General features: G+C 35.5%; 4 protein-coding genes across 6 annotated transcripts; 2 read left to right on the top strand and 2 right to left on the bottom strand.

The window, feature by feature from the left end:
* The first annotated feature begins 6450 nt into the window (after positions 1 to 6450).
* LOC108552104 (U3 small nucleolar ribonucleoprotein protein IMP4) lies at positions 6451 to 7386 on the top strand. The gene has a single exon (XM_017906508.1). The coding sequence runs from the start codon at positions 6451 to 6453 to the stop codon at positions 7384 to 7386; it is 936 nt and encodes a 311-aa protein (XP_017761997.1).
* A 241-nt stretch (positions 7387 to 7627) lies between these two features.
* LOC108552100 (HMG box-containing protein 4) lies at positions 7628 to 10360 on the top strand. Of its 3 annotated transcripts, none has more exons than XM_017906504.1 (5): positions 7628 to 7881; positions 8594 to 9126; positions 9184 to 9259; positions 9346 to 9531; positions 9915 to 10360. In XM_017906504.1, exons 1-5 carry the CDS (start codon positions 7761 to 7763, stop codon positions 10325 to 10327), a joined length of 1329 nt encoding a protein of 442 aa, XP_017761993.1. In that variant the 5' UTR covers positions 7628 to 7760; the 3' UTR covers positions 10328 to 10360. The 3 variants fall into 3 exon arrangements, with proteins under 3 accessions (XP_017761993.1, XP_017761994.1, XP_017761992.1); XM_017906505.1 differs by having other exon boundaries at positions 8588 to 9126; positions 9984 to 10360; XM_017906503.1 differs by having other exon boundaries at positions 8588 to 9126.
* A 218-nt stretch (positions 10361 to 10578) lies between these two features.
* Positions 10579 to 14736, bottom strand: LOC108552098 (glycine dehydrogenase (decarboxylating), mitochondrial). The gene is made up of 11 exons (XM_017906501.1): positions 14722 to 14736; positions 14396 to 14575; positions 14245 to 14323; positions 13631 to 13766; positions 13169 to 13559; positions 12569 to 13089; positions 12224 to 12503; positions 11503 to 12152; positions 10968 to 11431; positions 10747 to 10892; positions 10579 to 10686 (listed from the first exon to the last, which is right to left on the bottom strand). Exons 1-11 carry the CDS (start codon positions 14734 to 14736, stop codon positions 10579 to 10581), a joined length of 2970 nt encoding a protein of 989 aa, XP_017761990.1.
* A 322-nt stretch (positions 14737 to 15058) lies between these two features.
* Positions 15059 to 16751, bottom strand: pont (RuvB-like helicase pontin). Its single transcript, XM_017906506.1, has 3 exons — positions 16538 to 16751; positions 15717 to 16392; positions 15059 to 15612 (listed from the first exon to the last, which is right to left on the bottom strand). Exons 1-3 carry the CDS (start codon positions 16676 to 16678, stop codon positions 15059 to 15061), a joined length of 1371 nt encoding a protein of 456 aa, XP_017761995.1. The 5' UTR covers positions 16679 to 16751.
* Positions 16752 to 20355: the final 3604 nt, after the last annotated feature.

Here is a 20355-nt window from a genome sequence, read left to right as displayed (position 1 = left end):
GACCGGAACGATGGAGAAAGTTCGTCCTTTTTTCATCCAGCAGAAGAGGGAAGCTGGAAGAACCTGGATAGGTGAACGAGGATGGAGAAGGAAGGTAGAAGTTGATACGAATTGATACCGATGGTGTCTCGAGGCCGTCGCTGTCTACCGTTAAGGGATAGCAGGAGAGACCTGAGGGTGGAATTCGGAAGAAAGTACAAGAAGCCTGAGGCTGTAGGCACGTCATTCTCCGGCAGGAATTAAATTTTTATATCTCTCGCTGAGAGTTTGAGCGATAACGCAAGTTGAGGACGTAGCTTGTTCGCTGTTCGAAAGTCGGATCAATGTAGGAATGGAATGAGCACGGCTCTGAAAGAATGTCAAGAGTGGGCTTACGACGAAAGTGACCACGAGCAAGAGGATCGAATGTAAGAGATGTTTATGACTGAACCGAATCCGATAAACGGGTGCAAGTTTATGAATGCGTCATGTGTTTGAAGGACCTGGCCCACCGAGGTCGCCTGTTCAAGAGAGGAAGCCTGAGTATGAAAGAAGACAGAGTGTACCTCTTCCCGTACTTTAACGAGTCAGACTCGTGATGAGGGTTTTGGCCCAAACATGAATATCACGAGCCAGACTCGTGAACAGAAAGTCGGCCTAAACATGAATATCACGAGCCAGACTCGTGGATAGTAAATCGGACCAAACGTAAACATCACGGAATGTTTTGCCAGTTACGATCGTGATTGAGTTTTAGTTCCTATCGGTACTCCATTGGTCACGATTCTTATAATCTCAGTAGCAAAGCAGTTATCTACCGTTTGAGCCTGGATTTCGTCAAACTAAATGGCACGGGAAGGGGTTAAAGGTAAGGGTGCAAGGACGTGAGAGTCAGTCCATCACTTGCAGTCTATCAGTTTTTGAAAGACAACTTGGAAAGTCAGTTTATGAAAGTAAATTGTAAGTCAGTTTTAAGAAAGATCAGAAGAGTGTGCACATAGCGAATCTCGCTTGTTTCGTAGCCAGTCACCGTCATTCTATTTATAAGCTTATTTTATCCTATTGAGGATACTATCTTAAGTCAATCCACCCAAAAACGATCCTACATCAATTAATTCGAATGATTAATTCAAATGGCCATTCAACAACTGGGATTTACGTTGGAGAAAGTGGACCTAAACCTAAGTTCTTGGAGGAAAGAAGGGTTGGGTGAATAGAAAACAATAGAGACGTCAGGAAAGGAAGACGAGAGGTCGTAAACTCGGACGGAAGGTAGGTCCAAGGAGGAAAAATGGAGGAAAATCGACGGGGTGAAGCGCGAAAGTAGCGCTGGAACTCATAAACCACGTAATCCCTCGTAAACTGTACCTTATCCGAGAAGCCCTACGACGATAGCTTATCCTTGCCGGGAAGGCGAGTTTGATGAGAGAAGCAAGAAATTACCCTCGGACCGCCGGTCTGAAAACTCGCAGAGGACCGTTCTGAATCTGTCGATAGTTGTTCCCGAGGAGGAGTCGTAAAGCGCGCTTAATAGTCCAAATTGCTTTCATCGATCGCGAGCTGGAGGAACACTGGAATCCTAGGTAGCCGTGGGTCGATGCGACAGTTTAGCCTCTCGCGAGGTGAAGAGGAAGAGAAGAAGGGTCGAGATTCGAGGGCTGGCCATCAGATAGCTCTACCCTTAATGTCCTCCTCCGAGACGGGATCCTGGCACCCCTTCGACTCTCCTTTAGTCCCACCAGCCCGTCATACACGCGCTATTGCGTTGCTGCTCTCGTGCAGACCCGGTGAAGATCTCGTAGAGATCTCGTGGAGATATCGTGGAAATCTCGTGGAAATCTGGTGGAATTTGAGCAACGAGCCTAGGGTTGACCAGAACTTCAGGACAATAGCCTCGTACCAGGTGATTTACATTTTTCGAAGCTGGTCGTGCCGCGAAAGAAGCTTTCGATCACGCTCACGGTGATCCTCGAGAGGATTGTTGGATGTTTCTTAAGATGAGCGCGAGTCGAAGGCGAAAACGACACCGTTTAAGCCGCTAGGATGGAACGGAGTCCGACTTGCACCGAATACCTTGTAATTTTCCACTTTCTATTCGATCTAAGCTAATTAATTTACCTCCAATTAATTACCGACAATTGCTCCCGCTCTAATTACGCGCGCTCGATTAGAATCTACGAAAGTTTACGGCCGAACGGGGCGATCTTAACGTCTCAGGTTTTGCATGTGATTTCTCCCTAATGATAGGAGGCGCAAGCGTACACCTAAATGCACGAAACGAATCTGCACAGCGATGTTCGCGTGTGTTTAAGCTCATACGGCATACATTGTAACCTAAAACATTTTCGAGTTGCAATCGGCAATGGTGGATTTGCCGTAGCGTGGCCGCGAATCTCGCGACCGCTAAATTATCTTCACAGTTTCTGATTCGCATTAATTGCTCGACTAATTAAGAAACCGGAGAACGCGTCTCGTTAGCGCGCAGCGAACAAGTTCGACGGAAAGTGAGTGGTGTATGAAACGAAATAATATTTCAAAGCAACCTCGCGGAATCGATTAATTCGTCTATCCACAGCGGAGGACGATGCGAGAACGTAGCACTGAAAATCCGGCAGAAAATACCCTGTCGTCGGGCATAATCGCGTTTTCCCCGATGTATCCTGCCGGGAATCGATCAAATTAATCCGGCCGCATGCAAAGCGATTCCTTGTTTGCCCGCGCCATTCCCGATTGACGCGCGCCGATCATCGCGATCCTTCTGCCATTCGCTCTATTCGGCTGTATGCAAATCGCACGGGAATGATCGAGGGCCCTAATCCGATCAAACATCTCTGTCGATTCGAAAACCTGTCCGTTGTTCCACGCGACGAGCGCACGAGAGCGTTTCGAGATCGCTGCAACCGAGCCTTCGCAATCATTTTTTCCCATTTCTTTCGCAGAAGATTCGAGACGAAGAGAAGAACGTGGTGGAAGAAAGCGAGGATCTCGTGGAGAGTGAAAGAGAGAGAGAAAGAGCGTGAGCAGGCTGTGGCAGATGAAGGCTGCTTTGTAGAACGATATCACTAAGTGGAAATCAGTGGCCGGGTGGCGCCTCCGCCCTCTGCCCTTAAGGGCTCCTCTCGTTCACGCTCCTGGAATCGCGACGGCGAACCGCTACCGGGAACTTGCTAACTTCATTAAAATATTGCCATCAACACCGAGCCCCATTGTCTCAGGGCTTAACCGGCCGATTAAGCCTGTTCACCGTCCCTCCAACGGGAACAGTAGCTGCATTTTCTTCCTGTCTCGCAAAAAGTCGCCCCAAAAGCATCCTCAATCTCTCCAACCTCGTGACCAAGCTGTTTCGCTTCGTCTATCGATTCTTCCTTATCGCTTCTATCGATTCTCCGAAATCGTACTACATTCGCCATTGAATAACCAGACTGGTGTAACCAAAACACGGTGCGACGACATCTTCGACACTTCTAAAAGGTCTACTTCTATTTCCATGGCTGTTAATTAAATGGCACTGCGTGGTAGTACAATAAGTCGCGTCGTCGTGCTTTTCGCATCGTGTTAATGATTGATATCTATCTTACGATTACGATGATCGTTTTTCTTTATCATCCTACCTTGCTTTGTTTCCATACGTTTCCTTTGTCATGCTATCATACGCAATCCCATTTATAAATGCTCATGACACTCTCAGCCGATAATGAAAATTCGTATTCTCTATCCTTGTCTCTGCGATACAGAAGGTGATCCTGTTGTGATACTACGATCAATCCGCTATACCCTGCACTTCTCATCTCTGCACGATAGTTTCTCTTTTAAATACGACTACCTAATCCACCTTCCTTTCGAAATACTCTCCAGCTATGCACCGTTGAACACGCGATTCCTCTCTTCAAAACCGCTTGTATTTCGTTTAATCGTCCATCTCTTTCCTTTATTATCTGCAACAAAAATGTGAAAATAAGTATCCTTCGACCGCTCCTCTACTCTTGCAATAACAAAGCAAACAGCGGCATGATTTTTCAAATCGATATTCACTTACTCGTTCCTGCTCACTTCGTTGTCGATAATAGCGGTATCTTCCTATGCATCGATTGCTTCGTTCCACCATTTCTCCCACTCGTCACTAATTCCGGGAAGCACCGTGGTAACACGATGCACTGGAAACAAAGCGCACGTACTAACGGAACAAACGATCTGTAGAGGTTCCAACTTGTCCCGTGCGATGGAGGGAGGGTGCAAGGTCAATGGCTAGCCTCGCTTAACCTAGCAACGTGGCCGCAGTCTAGCGCCACGCTCCACTAATTTAATGACTGGCGTAAAACGATGCGATATAGCCGTGTAATAATCGAGAAAAAATATCGTCCGGAAGTGACGAAGAATACCAAAGGAATATCGTGCAAGTCCGAATTAGAAAGTTTGAGGCGACGCAAGACCTCCTAGGAGAAGATCGACGGCTGGAATGCCAGACGTTTTGCACGTACGAACGACAGATGGAGCTAATGGCAGCAGGCCGAGCGAAACGGATGACAAAGAGGCTTTAACGATGGCCACGGTGTGCTCGGTTGAGTGACGCAGGACACGAGCCCGCGGCCCTTCTTTCCTCTCCTTTAAGAGACGAGAAAACGAGCACGCGTGTACGCTGGGGAGAACGAGCAACGAACAGGGACCACGCACGTCGTACGAAGAAGCTGCTCGTTCCTGTGCGGTTTTTTGCCGCAACTGTAATTGAGCCTGTCTCGTCGGGCTACCGTCTAAATGAATTACGAGGCGCCGTGCACGGCACGAGCCCGATCCCCGGGGCCAGTTCGACTTTTTTTCGGAAACCGCGACGATTCTTGCTCATTGCTACGGGGATTTCCCGCTATATTACATATTTTTTTTCTTTTTCTTTTTATTCTTTTGCAATGGTGGTTGATCTCTTTTAGTTGGACGAAACTCGAGAGTCTCGGGAGTGAGTTGTTAAGTAGGAAGCAGTATCATGCGGATGCGCTTACAAAGAATGCCTTTGTGATTATGATTCACAGTTCGTCGCTAATTAAGCGCAGCCTGAAAAATCATATTCCACGAAGAGGAATAGCGAGCGGGCGGCTCGATCAAAGCGACGAGGGAAATCGCAAGCTGGTTGCAATTAACCGCGGTATGAGGAAAAAAGACTGGGCCACGGCGGTCTCCCATAAATCGTGTACGAACGAGGTCTGATTCTTTGAAAACAGTAACACTATTTATTTCATTGTGCTGGTTAATTTACTGAAAAGAATGGAAGAGTCAAACGGTATATCGAACAAGATGAAAATTATAGCTTATTATTGCTTGATTTTATAGCTTTAGAAAGAAATTGAAGACCTGACATCTGACGTTGATATTTGAAATTAATTTCGTACTTTACTGGGTCGATTATTTATTACCGATTATTACGGTTACCGACCGGACATAGTAAGAATTATTGGTTGATAACATTACTGACTTTATCATAGAGGAACGAGTACTAAGAAATATCGATAGATGGCACTAGTTTCTAGATTTCAAATTCAAACTACGCGCTCAAGTAAATGGCGTCATATCTCGATTTCATTCGAAAGCAAATGAGAAGTAATTTATCCCATATATTTGTTATGAATTACGAAATAGTAATCACAAAATCAACTAAACGTGTAAATTATTCTTAAGATAAAAGAGTTCTAAAGATTTTTCGTATTAATTATTAAAAATTATCCACGTTCATGTGTTTCATATGTTCGGTATATATATAAATATAAATATATATTTTAATATATATTTATTAACAAACATTATTTGTATAAAAAATATTACAAATAAATAAAAAAAAATACACTAGACTTACAGATTTTGTTGAGTCCACTCCACGATGGATGCATTTCTCGCGTAAATTTTTCCAGGTATCTATTATGAAAATTGTCCAAGTTTAGTGCAATGTAGTACTTATATACCAATGTTTGATAATGTGATCAAAATTAATTGTATAGAAAAATGTTTCTAGATATTTGAATAAAACTTACCATCATTCACTTGCATCAAGAACACAAATTTGAACACAAAATTAAACATAAATTTCATTCTTACACCTTAGTACACGTCTGTACTGGATAACGGAAAATTTTAAACTAATTTTTAAGTTTACTCGTCGAAGATACTGATATTGTTCAAACGCTATGATTGGCCCGTCTCAACCAACTGGACCAATCACATTATTGCTTGAATACATGTGGAAAATGTATAAGAATATAGTTGATATAGAATACCTTAATAATTGTTTCATTCTCTAATTTATTGAAAAAATACTTAATGAGACAAAATTATTAAATTTTAATGTCGTGCAGGTTATTTAACTATAAAGCATATTTTTTGTTGATATTATATGAACACGTGTGGAATTGGTATAACCTAGAAACTTTTGTTTTATTAATAGAAATTAAGAAATAAGTGAAGAAAAAGAAATTTATTTAAAAAATCAAAATGTTGCGAAGACAGGCAAGACTTCGTAGAGAATATCTTTACAGAAAATCAGTTCAAGATAAATTAAAAAGTATTCAAGAAAAAAAAGAAAAACTTAAACGTAGCCTGGAAGAAAATATACCAATACATCCAGACCTAAGAAAAAATGCCTTGAATATACAGAAACAATTAGCTTGGGAAGATGCTGGACCTGAAATGGCTGTTGCAGTTGGTACAGAAATGGGAGGAACTTTAGGATCTCATGAAGATGATGAGTATCGATGGGCTGGAGTTGAAGATCCAAAAATTATAATCACAACTTCTCGTGATCCAAGTTCCAGATTAAAAATGTTTGTTAAAGAATTACGATTAATATTTCCCAATTCTCAAAGAATGAATCGAGGAAACTATGAGATGAAACAATTAATTCATGCCTGCAGAGCAAACGATGTTACAGACTTCATAATTGTACATGAACATAGAGGTGTGCCTGATTCTCTTATTATTTGTCATCTACCTTATGGACCCACTGCATATTTTACAATGTCGGATGTTATAATGAGACATGATATACCAGATATTGGAACAATGTCTGAACAATATCCTCATCTTATATTTCATAATTTTAAAACAAATTTAGGTGAACGTGTCATGAATATTTTAAAGTATTTATTCCCAGTACCAAAGGAAGATAGCAAAAGAATAATGACTTTTGCTAATCATGATGATTACATATCATTTCGCCATCATACCTATAAAAAGGGTCATGGAAAAGACATTGAATTAACAGAAGTTGGACCCAGGTTTCAGTTGAAACTGTTTGAAATTAAATTAGGCACTTTAGATGCAGAAGCTGCAGCTGATACAGAATGGGCATTAAGACCTTACATGAATACTAGTCATAAGAGAAGATTTTTATCAGATATAGATGGATGGCAACAAGAGGATGATATTTGAATATTTTACATCCTGCAATTAATTTTAACAATCAAATCCAAATAATGTAAATAATAAATTTTTATACAAGATACTTTTACTTATTTTTCGAAACATTATGAACTATTGATTATACTTTGCGGATTTGATAATTTATGCTATATTTACATACATGTATTTTTCAAAGAGGGTAAAATATTTTGAAATTTCGCGCGTTGCATGCTAAATGCGTTTCATTCACGCTGCGCAGTGCATTCTGGTTTTCTTCGTGGCAGTTGTTTTTAAAAAGGTCTGGGTAATAAACGAAGATTGAGTTGTAGAGGAAAATTCCTATTGGAAAGTAGTGTCCAAAATTTTACAAATGTATCAAAAGAGCATAAACTTATTAGCGCGTGATGCACGCCAATGTTCGTAAGCCCGCGAAATCTGAGAAGACGCCGCGGCGCAAGAAGCTCGCAGAGCAACAGAACGACGCTATGGATATGTTCGTGACTCCAAAACGTCAGAAAAATGACGGTGAGATCAGTTTTTATTTCATAGGGAGACACATTTGGTAGATCAGTTGCTTGTTTGCTCGTATCGCTTGCAGTATTCCGCATGATTTGCGCGCGTTCGTAGCAAATTTATCAATTTCCTTGCAATATTTACTCCAATTTGCGTTTTGGTTACTAGCGCTTTTGTCCGTAGCGGAGAATCGTTAAACTAATGATGTGTACAATCTATTCGTGGTTAGGTTTTATAAATTTGAGAAATTTCATGAATTATACAAGATTCGATAACAAAACGATAACATAAATAAAATAAAATGTTATTCAAATAAATCACAATTGTAATAATCGTAGTCGTAAACAATTATAATACTTAATTTTAATACTTGATCTTAATACTTAATCTTTAAATCTGTATGTTTATGTATATTAGACATACAGATAATTCATTAAATGTGTAAAATTCATGTGACACATAATACGCGTCCACGAGATCTAATGATTGGTTTTCCCATTTTGTTGAAAAAATTTCAAAATATATCAGGAAAATTGTAACTCAGTGAATACACAGTGAATTACATTTGGATACCCATGCACACTTTTGGTGTAAAGTATGTTTGCATTGAAATAATAATCTTAAATACCAAAAAGTTATGAGAGTGGTAGTTAGACCTTACAAAGTATTTTGGTCCCTTTGTCTTTCTTGGCAAGGTGCAGTCCGCTTTATCTTTCAGATCTAGAGGTCACGGGTATCTCCCGCAGTGGCCGTGTGAGAAAGAAATCTTCCAAACTCGTTGACTTTGAATCACCAGATGATTTTACGGATAACAAGTACAAACGTCAAAAAGCACAGCAAATACAAAATCAGCAATTGTTGGACAGATATGAGTCTCAGCATATGTCATCAAATCAGTCGATCCAACATGGAAGTAGCGGAAGACAAAGGAAAAATTCCAATTCTAACTCTGGACAACAAAGAATTAAACAAGAGACATTATCAGATAATGAAATACAATCTTCAGGATCGGAATCAGATGATCCCTCTGGGTTGAATGAAGATGAAAGATATAGTATGGATTCTGGAAGTGATGATGATGTAGATCCTCTTATGATAGATGATAGAGAAGCAGGGTTTAGAAAGCTTGAACCACCTGGCCAAGAAACACCTTCACAAGCAAATAGTTTGTACATGCTTGAGAAATGTAAGAAAAAACTAATTATTAAAGATGGCAAAATAATAGGTAGAATGAAGGCACAACGTAAAGACAAAGGGGTATGTACATATGAAAGTTACTAAAGGGATTATTTTACAATTCGATGATGTTTTCAGAAAACAAGATTTACCGCGTACATGTTGTGGGCTAAAGAAATTAGACAAGAATTACTAGAGCAATGTCCTTATATGGGTATATAAGCTTCACTTGTTTCTCCATACTACGATCAGATTAGAAAACCAACGCTAATATTATTCGTGAAATGTTGCTTTTTGTAGATTTTGCAGCAATTTCTAAACGGTTAGGAGAACTGTGGGCTACAGTACCAAATCTGGAAAAATATAACTGGCGCAGACGCGCAAAACGCTTGGCAGCAAAACCTCATTCTTTACCTGCGAGTAAAGATGAGCCTGTTTGGAAAATGCCGCCGCCTGCTTCGCGAAAAAAATTCATTAATAAAATTGGTGGGTTTGTTGGTTCTCATGTATACATCATTTTTACAAGTATATCTCTAAAAGTTATGTGGTAGTTTATTCATCTTGATTTGCTTCTCGTGCACGCGTATTAGTCGAAAGTTTCTCAAATAATATATTATTTTTATGCCTAAGAATTATATGGTAGATGTTTCATTTGTTTTGTATGCATGTATCTCATTTAGGCATAGGCAATTTGAACAATATGATAGTGTAATATTTTATATTTCGTTTTTTTTTTTTTTTTTTTTTTTTTTTTTTTTTTTTTTTTTTTTTTTTTTTTTTTTTTTTTTTTTTTTTTTTTTTTTTTTTTTTTTTTTTTTTTTTTTTTTTTTTTTTTTTTTTTTTTTTTTTTTTTTTTTTTTCTATTACAGGTAATGGAAAAGAACAAAAGCCTGTTACTTCCAAAAAAACTATTCAACTAGGTCTACCCTCCGTTGTAGGAAATGTTCCGGTATCACCACCATCGAATCGAACTGGGAAAGATTTGGTTAATGAACCAATGATAGGAACAGGAATGTACAAAGTTGTTGGAACTCAACCTATTGATGTAGCTGCGCATTTGAAACTTCTGGGTGAGAGTTTAACAATCATAGGTGAACGGTTGAAGGAGCACGATGGACAAATAGCAGTATCAGGCAGTCTCTCAGTCTTGCTGGATTCTCTGCTTTGTGCATTGGGTCCCTTAATTTGTTTAACGCAACAGGTACCAGAAACTAATGGAGCAAAACACGAGACACTTTCACAAATGCTCGACAATATTGCATACCTTATGCCTGGTTTGTAATATATGTACAAATATCGAAAAAATAATCTAATAATATACAGTGTAAATATATCAGTTGAATAGACAAATACGATAAATATAAATGGAATGGCTTTGTCTACTAATGAAAAAGATTTTTAGAATCATATCTTTGTTATATTTTATCTGCTTGTAAAAGTATGAAGTTTTATATAAATAATATGTTTGTACAAAAAGTTACAATAAATATTTAAATAGTTCTATAACTAACTGTACATCATAACTAAAAAAACTTATTGATCTGGTAAAATAGAAGGGCATGTACAGAATAGATTTTGGTCTCCATATATATCATCTATCCTTCCAACACTTGGCCAAATTTTATTTCCCTTTACAAATGGCTGCAAACAAATATAGTTTACTTATCGTTTATACCTTTATTAACATTAATACGAACTTACAGCTGGAAATGCTGCTAATTCTCGTGAGTATGGTCTATCCCATATACTTGATATTACTTGTTCTTGTGTATGTGGGGCCATTTTCAATGGATTCTTAGCAATATCTAATTTGCCACTTTCTATATCAGCAATTTCTTGTCGTATAACTAAAACATGAAACATTGACGTATGTTGATAACTTCTAAAAAAGAAAATAACTTAATTAAATATAGTATTCTTACAAATTAAAGCATCACAAAATCTGTCCAATTCTTTCTTGTCCTCAGATTCAGTTGGTTCGATCATTAGTGTACCTGTTACAGGCCAACTCATTGTCGGAGCATGGAAACCATAATCCATTAATCTTTTAGCAATATCTACAACTTCGACATTTGCCATTTTTTTAAACTCTCGCATATCCAAAATAAATTCATGCGCTACTAATCCTGATTTTCCTTTATACAGGGTCTTATAATGCTTCTCTAGTCTTTTACTCATGTAATTAGCATTTAGTATAGCAACTTGTGTTGCTTTTCTTAGTCCTTTTGGACCCATCATTTTGATATAAGCCCACGAAATTGGTAAAATAGCAGATGAACCGAACGGTGCAGCTGATACCGCACCTGATTGTTTTATATTATTACGTCCATTACCCGAACAATTAATTACAGGATGAGATGGAAGAAAAGGTATGAGATGCCGTTTACTATACGCAAAAGATATCATCATCTTTACTACTTTTATATTTCGTATATGTACTAAACTAATATTACTTACACTCCAATAGGTCCCATTCCAGGCCCTCCACCACCATGAGGTATACAGAATGTTTTATGTAAATTCAGATGTGAAACATCACTGCCATAATCACCTGGACGACATAATCCAACTTGAGCATTCATATTAGCTCCATCTAAATACACTTGACCTCCAACTTTATGAACTATAGTGCAAATATCACTAATCGTTTCTTCAAACACACCATTCGTCGATGGATATGTTATCATCAAACAAGACAGTGTCTCCTGATGCTTATTTATTGTTTCTGTTAGATGTGCAATGTCCATAGAACCGTCTTTCTGCACTAAGATAGGCTTCACTTGCATACCGGCCATTTGAGCAGAAGCAGGATTAGTACCATGAGCAGAAATGGGAATCAAACAGACTTGTCGATGGCTGTTTCCATTCGACTCGTGATAACATTGTATAGCTCTTAGACCAGCATATTCTCCCTGAGCTCCACTGTTTGGTTGAAAACTTATTTTATCGTAACCCGTTATAGCGCAAAGATCCTGTTCTAACTCAGCAAATAACTGTTGATATCCTTTAGTCTGTTCGATAGGAACAAAAGGGTGTATGTCCGTGAATTTGCGCAAACTGCAAGGCATCATTTCCGTTGTGGAATTTAATTTCATTGTACAGGAACCCTGTTAAAATAGTTGTAAATATATTTAGATTATTAATAGCGCAGAATTAATATGTCTATGATTTAATTTACCAGTGGTATCATACTATGTACGAGGGAAACATCCTTATTTTCTAAAGATTTCATATAACGAACTATTCTTGTTTCGGATTGATAGCTATTGAATATAGGGTGTTGTAAATATGGGGTAGTTCGAACGAACTGCGATTTATTGAGACTTCTATCTAGGTACGTTTTTGTCTTATATATTTCTTCAACGGTCGTTTCTGTGGAAAATATCTTATAAATGTCATTTATATCTTGTTCTGTAGTAGTTTCATCCAAAGATATTCCAATACCATCCTCATAGTACCTACAAAAGATAATACCTGTATTTTATTCAGTTATTATATACTTTGATATTCCTTTGCCAGTTACCTAAAATTTATTTTAAATGCAGTTGCATTTTCTTTTATAGTTTTCAGAGACATTGTAGGCAATATTTTTATAGTGTCAAAAAAGTATTCATTATCCACTTTATTTCCTGTTTTTTCTAAACCTTTTGCTAAAATCAAACTCAGAAAATGTACTCTGTTTGCAATATTTCTTATTCCTTTAGGTCCATGATACACAGCATACATTGCAGACATATTTGCTAGTAGTGCTTGTGCAGTACAAATATTGCTAGTAGCTTTGTCTCTTCTGATATGCTGTTCGCGTGTTTGAAGGGCTAAGCGATACGCATTTTGACCATTTAAATCTTTCGTAACACCGACCATTCTACCAGGCATTAAACGAACTAATTTTTTACGACAAGCAAAGAACCCAGCATGAGGTCCTCCATATCCAAGTGGGACTCCGAAACGTTGACTAGTACCAATACATATGTCGACCCCAAATTCACTTGGAGGTTTGAGTATAGCTAATGCTAATAAATCAGTAGCAGCACAAATGAATGTCTATAATGAAATGATATCGATTATAATTAAATTTTTTTATTTTCCTTTCTACAAGGATCTTAAAGCAGGAAATACATACACCATCTGCATGCGATTTCTCCACGACATCCTCAAATGCATAAATAGATCCAGTTGTGTCTGGATATTGCAAAAGAATTCCAGCAATGTCCTTTGTGCTGGTGTCAACTCGAAAAATGTCTCCAATTTCAAAATCGAGACCTAAAGAAGTGGCACGCGTTGCGATCACACTTATTGTTTGAGGATGAACTCTATCAGAAATGAACAATTTCTTTCGTTTGTTACTCCTGCAAGTAAGAGCTAAGGCCTCTGCTGCTGCAGTGCCTTCGTCCAGAAGAGATGCATTCGCTACTTCCATTCCAGTTAAGTCACATATCATTGTTTGATAATTCAGTAAACCTTCAAGTCTGCCTTGCGAAATTTCTGGCTGATATGGGGTATACTGTGTAGTCCTATAATAAAACTTAAATAATTAATTGAACTATGTTAAAATTGCTTCAAATTACTTTTCAAAATAACATACCATCCTGGATTTTCGAATATATTTCTCATAATAGTGTGAGGAACGCAACAATTATTATATCCCATGCCAATATATGAACGCCATATATCATTTTTTTTCGAAATTTCTGTAATTTTCTTTAGCAGTTCATATTCAGCTAAAATGAAAACGTTATTTTATACAATTTGCAATCATAATGTTAGGATATATTTGAAACTATAGACAAATGTATTATAGCTTTCAGCTTTAGAAAATCACGTGAATTCCATTTTGACTGCACGAGACTGACCTCTGACCTAAGATATGCTCTACTCACAATAAAAAGTCATCGTATTTATGTTCCACAATAAAAATGATACATGTCTTAATAGGAAAAACTATCTATTTTTAACAATTAATTCGTCTAATGTGCAACTTATTAAAATATTTAATATGTAATATCAGCAATATCAGCATTAACACACTTTAAGGATATCTATACTCCGACCGTATTCATTTAGGTATCAGAGGGTTATCGGTTTGCACGTGTTTCATATCTATAGTCTTGTGACTTCACACGTTTTTACATAGCATGATCTTTTTTTTTCTCAACTGTTTCAATACACTATTTCAGATAAGTTATACATTTTACTTACTAACTGGTTGTTCAATTTTCAGTTCTTCTTTATAAAGAATTTTTTCTGGAACAGCTAGTTTTGTTAATTCTTCCAAACTCTATTAAATTAATAATATCGATAATTATTTCTAAAAAAAAAAGTTAATGTTCCTGTTGAATGAAGATATTACCTTGAAACCAATAGTTTCCAACATTTCTAATTGTTCATGCTGTCGTGGACCAATATGTCTAATTTGAAATTCATCTTTATTTTCTGGAAATAATTCACCAACTTTTTCTTTTTGTAAATTAGTTAATAATGATCCATATGTATGGTAAAACCTTGTATGTGTATTCAACAATCTTATATACTTTGATAATTTAAAAATGTGTAACATTATGATTTATAAGATATAAAATATTCAGTAGTAATTACGTTCCTAATATTAAACACTATAGTTGTTTGATAGATTCCAGAAAACTAAGAAGTTCATTAAAGTAAACAGAGGTTTTATACCCTAAGACATATCATCTTGTGATGTCACAACAGCTGATTATAGCTTGAACTTCTTGAACCTTAAGTTGTAAAATGTCTTAAACAATATTGGAAAATTACCTTTGTATATACATACATATTATATGTGTTTAAAATTTATTTTTAAAATGACAGTTTCAACTATTCAAATGAGGTACAACAAAAAAAAATTACTGTTTGTATTTTATATAAATTTAACTTTATTTATAAGATCTTAATTGAATCAACTATTATATGTATTCTTATAGTACAACTCACATTTTTATGAACTAAGAAAACTAAGTAAATATGTGATCAAATAACAGTCATTCAGATTTATTCATTTCATAAATTTATCTTTATTTTGAGTAAGAATTTTAGCGGAAGATTTTGCATCTAAGAATAACGATCCTACTTCTTCAACGTCTTCCTTTTTGATTATTGTTCTCTCGTTTACTTTGGCTGTTAATGCCGCAGGTGTTAAAAGTTGCACTACATATCTAAGCGTTGTTTTCGTACCTAATTCACCAAGGGCTGACAAAGCTTCATCTTCGATTTGCAACCCTTCCGTTGTAGCTCTTAATTTAACTATTTGTTCTATTTCCGATCTAAAATAAGGTAGTGTGCGTATGATTAATAACCTATCTAAGAGATCAAGAGGTATTCCATGTGGAGATATAATATCTTCCGTTCCTCTAATTACGCAACGACCACGATTCGTTGCAAAGATAACGATTGGAGCAATTGCACTTTCCAACGCACGATGAAGGTATGTGAAGGTCTCTATATCTAACATGTGTACCTCATCTATAAATAAGACTCCTGGGACTAATTCTGCAATTCCTTGATCAATATACTTATTTACTACTTTGTTTATTTCTTTGCGCAATTTATCTACAACAAACGATTTTAATTAAAATTTTAATTCTATTTTCAAAACAAACATCAGTTCCAAATTAAAATATCAAAATCTCTTAGACAATTTAGGGTTATTTTACCTGTAATTTCTGTCTTTTTAGGTTTCATTAATTGACCCATCATAGACATGATATCTTGACCACCTTGTGGTTTAGCATTAGCAACATCTAAATCATGCAATGTTACATCCTGAATAACTTCTTTTTTCTTATGCACATCACCCTTAGGTAAAGGAACATACTCTTCTGCTTCCAAGTCAAATTCAGTAGCAAAATTGTCACTTCTACCCTGTCTTTTTACAGCACCACTGTTTGCCTCAATGTAAATCACATCACCTGTTTCTACTTTCTCCTTTTGCAGGGACTCATATATAGATGGATCTAATTTTAACTGCTTTGTACCCTTAGCAGTTTTTAATCCAATCACTACATGAGATACTGTTTTTCCATATCCACCCATAGGATTTTCTGTTTCAATTGGAGTTAATTCTGTAACTTCCCCTTCATATACTTCCTTGGTCTCCTTGATTCTAAGACCAATGGCCCTTCTAAAATTTTCCATCAAAACTTCCGTCTTTTTAATTTCAGAACTATAGACTTCTGAACCTACCATAGGACAAAATGGCACTTTATTACCTAATTCTTGAGCAATAGCTAATGCAATTGCAGTTTTTCCAGTTCCAGGAGGGCCAGCTAACAGTACAGCTCTACCAGCCATTTTTTTTGACTTTATCATGTCAACCACTATGCCAGCTGCCTAAAATATACAGAAGTGTGAAAAATTTGTTCTACAAGTGCTTTTTTAACACTGCACCAAAAAAAGTATCAAAGATAATTATAACCTTTATTAGCATTTTACGTATTACATATGCCGATATAGTATTGATGTGAATAATTCTAACCTCACGAGCCATTTCTTGACCAACAAGGCCTGCTGCAGCTTGTATTGCTGCTCCATTTTCATCAAGACCAAGACCTTTTATGTGTGTATGAGCTGATACTCTCTGAGTCTTTGCAGTGCTCTTTACCTCTTCGATCTTCATTGTTTTCTAAAGATAAAGAAAAATCCAACTCTTCAAAAACACGTTGCATATATATTTGTTTGATTGATACAATTTCTACCCTTCCCCGTCATATTGAATCGCCATGGAAACGAAGTTTCAGAAATCAATGCATAGGGAGCGTCCCAATTGAGTGAAAAATTCATAACACCGCGAAAATTGAATATTTTTTTTAAAGCTATGATATTTTTGACATATGTAACTAATATCGAATCAATTGAAAATTCTATAAATAAAATGTGCATTATGAAATGAATCATACGAAATGAATAATGTTGTCACTAATGTATAATCCTTATTAAAAAGTAAACTTACTAAAAAGTTTATGAGTGGTTTAGTTTTCCAACAATAGATGTCTCATAAACATATGAATTTCTCCAAAGTGCTCGCATAGGTACTATAACAGTATATAAACATGTTTTGAAAGTAGCATATATGGGTCCGATACACCTGGTAGAATATTGGAACAAAATTTCATATAATTTAATAATCCATTAATTTGACAACGTTGAGTTATGTTCCTTCACATCATCCTAGGTGTGACGATGACCCCACGTTTTGACCTTTTTTCATTTTATTTTAATTATGCTCTTCAACAATTACATTTATTACAATAATTTAAAAAATGTAGTAATGCAAATAACAAATAAAATCAAGCAATTCTGTACAAAAAATTATACTTTATGCAATAATTTCTTTTCTTTGTGTCTGCAATTTGATACTACAACCTGAGTATGCATTACTTGAAAAGAAATTTTATTTTTATATAATTCATTACTATTATGCACTATTGTTGCTGTTGCATAATTTGTTATTACTTGCTTTAACATAAATATACAAAGTAATTCCAACCATCGTTAAAGTTATCCCAATTACTTGATTTATACTCAATGTTTCATGAAATATCATTTACAAGGAGAGTGCGAGTCCTTCGGGTCACCGATTTAGTTGAAACTTTGCAGGTTTGTAGAGATCGTCATGCAGTTTAAGAAAATATATCATTATAGCGGCAACTACTCAATAGCTTTTGAGATATTTACGATTAAAGTTTTATTACTACATTAATTACTCCTTTATTTTCAACAGCTTCAAATCGAAGTTGTAGTCTGACGGTAATAGTTGAGAATTTGTATGCTCGAGGACTGCAGTTCGATTCCGGTTCATGGTTAGTACTTTTTTTCAGCGTACTTTTTATTTTATATTCATTTTTCGCCTATGAAATCATTATAAATAAAAAATTGTAAATAAAATTTCTTAATAAAAAAATTTATTTTTTACCCTTTCTTAGGCCAGTTTATATTTATTACTTAATAAGAATATTATGCAAGAAAAACACTTTTTTATAGCAATCTTATTTACTAGTAACTAATTATTAAATTAAACATTGTATAAGAATGTTGCTTATAATTCCAACTTTGTTGCACAGCTATAAATGTTCACGAATTAATTACAACAACTTGGAAATTTATTAATTTTCTGCTGCCTTAATATTTTAATAAATAAAATTATAAAGTTTTCTACATTCTTTAATAAATTCAGCCGAAACAGCGGTTTTAATTAGACAATCAGCATTCATTTCTTTACCTGGCAGACGACAAATATGCAAAGGTACGCCTTTACAACGCAATTATAAAATTTCATAAATTAAACACAGAAATTGAGCGATTTGTTAATTTTTCTCCAAGTGAACAGGAGAGTGCATGGGAAATGAGAAAAAATTACAAACAAACGTCGGAAGCATTGTTGTGTCCATGCAGGTGTGCCTGCATCACGAAAAGAATGTAAGTATTTGTATTAACATAACCTTTAGTTATAATTAAATAGTGTAAGTTAGAAAAGACAATATTCTGTTGAAATAAACAGGCACATGCAACAATAGAAAAATATTGGAGTCATGGAATATCATCAGCGTAGATGCCAAGAATTATACTTTATAGCGAGAAAAAATTGAAGCAGCAATATAAATATGTAAAGTATGGTATGTCTATTGCATTCTAAGTCGGTTAACCATATGACATACAAGATAGAAATCTTTGATGGTCAAATAAAGATTGAAGAAATGGAGATGGTTTATGGAGACAAAAAGGAATACAATTAATTTAGGTGATGGCCTCTTCTAGCAACGATATATGGAGAATAGAGTGAGATTGAAAGGTATGTTGTGTTCCTGATATAAATGAATATTAATATCAGTGGTCAAAGTCAATGATCATCGCTAATGTGTTAAGTTTGAATAGAAGGAATGAGAAGAGGAAATGTGTGTTATGTCAAATCAAGAAACAGAAAAGAGGCAGCATATGTATCAAGAGAGAAACTTGTGTGGCATTGATTTGCAAATATGAGGATCATTGAAGAGATGGAGAATGAACAATTGGTAATAGTTATGAATGGTAAAGTTAAATTGAATATATAATGTAAATGCTGCATTAAGGCAAAAATTTGTAGTAATATCTATAGGGATTGGAAACTATAAAAAAAGCAATTATAATGGTGCTGTGGCACATCATGGACTTCATTGGGCCAATAAAGCCAATGTCAAAAGGAGGTAAAAGGTATGATTATTCGAGAAAAGAACCATTTGGTTGACTGATTTATAAATAACTAAAGATTTAATATGAAATATTATTGATGAAGGATTTTTTCTATTATAGGAGACTTACAAACATGAGTAATATTTATATGCAAGAGCCAGCCACTAAGGGTAAAGTAATAAGTATCATTTTATAATATTTCAATGCATTGTATATCTGTTTTTAAAAATTTAACCGATATACAATATTTACTTTCTAAATTTCTATATCAATGTATTAAATAATTTCTAATTTGAATTACACTAATAAATAATAAATTTTATTAAATTTGATTTTATAAATATTTTACATTAATCAAACTAATATGTTTGTTATAACAAGGTTACAAAGAAAACAACTGTTGGTAATATTGAGTTAGAATTATGGGCAAAAGAAACTCCCATAGCATGTAACAATTTTATACGATTCTGTATGGGAGGTTATTACCATGACACTGTATTTCATAGAATTATCCAAAGATTCATGGTGGTGATGTCAAAGGTACAGGAGGAGGTAGTAAAAGCATATCTGGTGAACTGTAATGGAGAAATTTAAAGTGAGGCTATATTTAAAAATAAAATGAATTCCTTTTTTATTCGAAAGTAATTATTGAAGACATGTGTTTTAGAGCAAATTTCATACAAGATTACGTTTTTGTCGACGAGATTTAATTCTGGCTATGGCTAATTCTGGAAAAGATGACAATGGTTCCCAATTCTTCTTTACTCTTGGTTCTACACCAGATTTGCAGAATAAACATACAATCTTTGGTAATGTTACTGGAGAAACTATATATAATATGCTTAAATTTGAAGAAGCACTTGTAGATGAGGTAAATTTAATGTCTTCAAGAAAATATATCAAGAATTGACATAAGTATGATATTTCCTCCTTTTTTGTAGAATGATAGATCACTTTATCCCTCAAGATTGATAAAAACTATAATATTGAACAATCCATTTGCTAATACACCAAGAATAATAATACAGGAAGGTGAAGAAGCAAAGGACAGTTCAAAGGCAAAAACAGCTGTAATATATTAAAAATCATATATGCCTGCAGAATTTAGCCTTGATAGTATTATTCTTT

Source organism: Eufriesea mexicana, unplaced genomic scaffold, assembly GCF_001483705.2.
Source record: "Eufriesea mexicana isolate 0111107269 unplaced genomic scaffold, ASM148370v2 scaffold5495, whole genome shotgun sequence".
Classification (NCBI taxonomy): Eukaryota; Metazoa; Arthropoda; class Insecta; order Hymenoptera; family Apidae; genus Eufriesea; species Eufriesea mexicana.
This window is presented reverse-complemented; position numbering and strand designations above follow the sequence as displayed.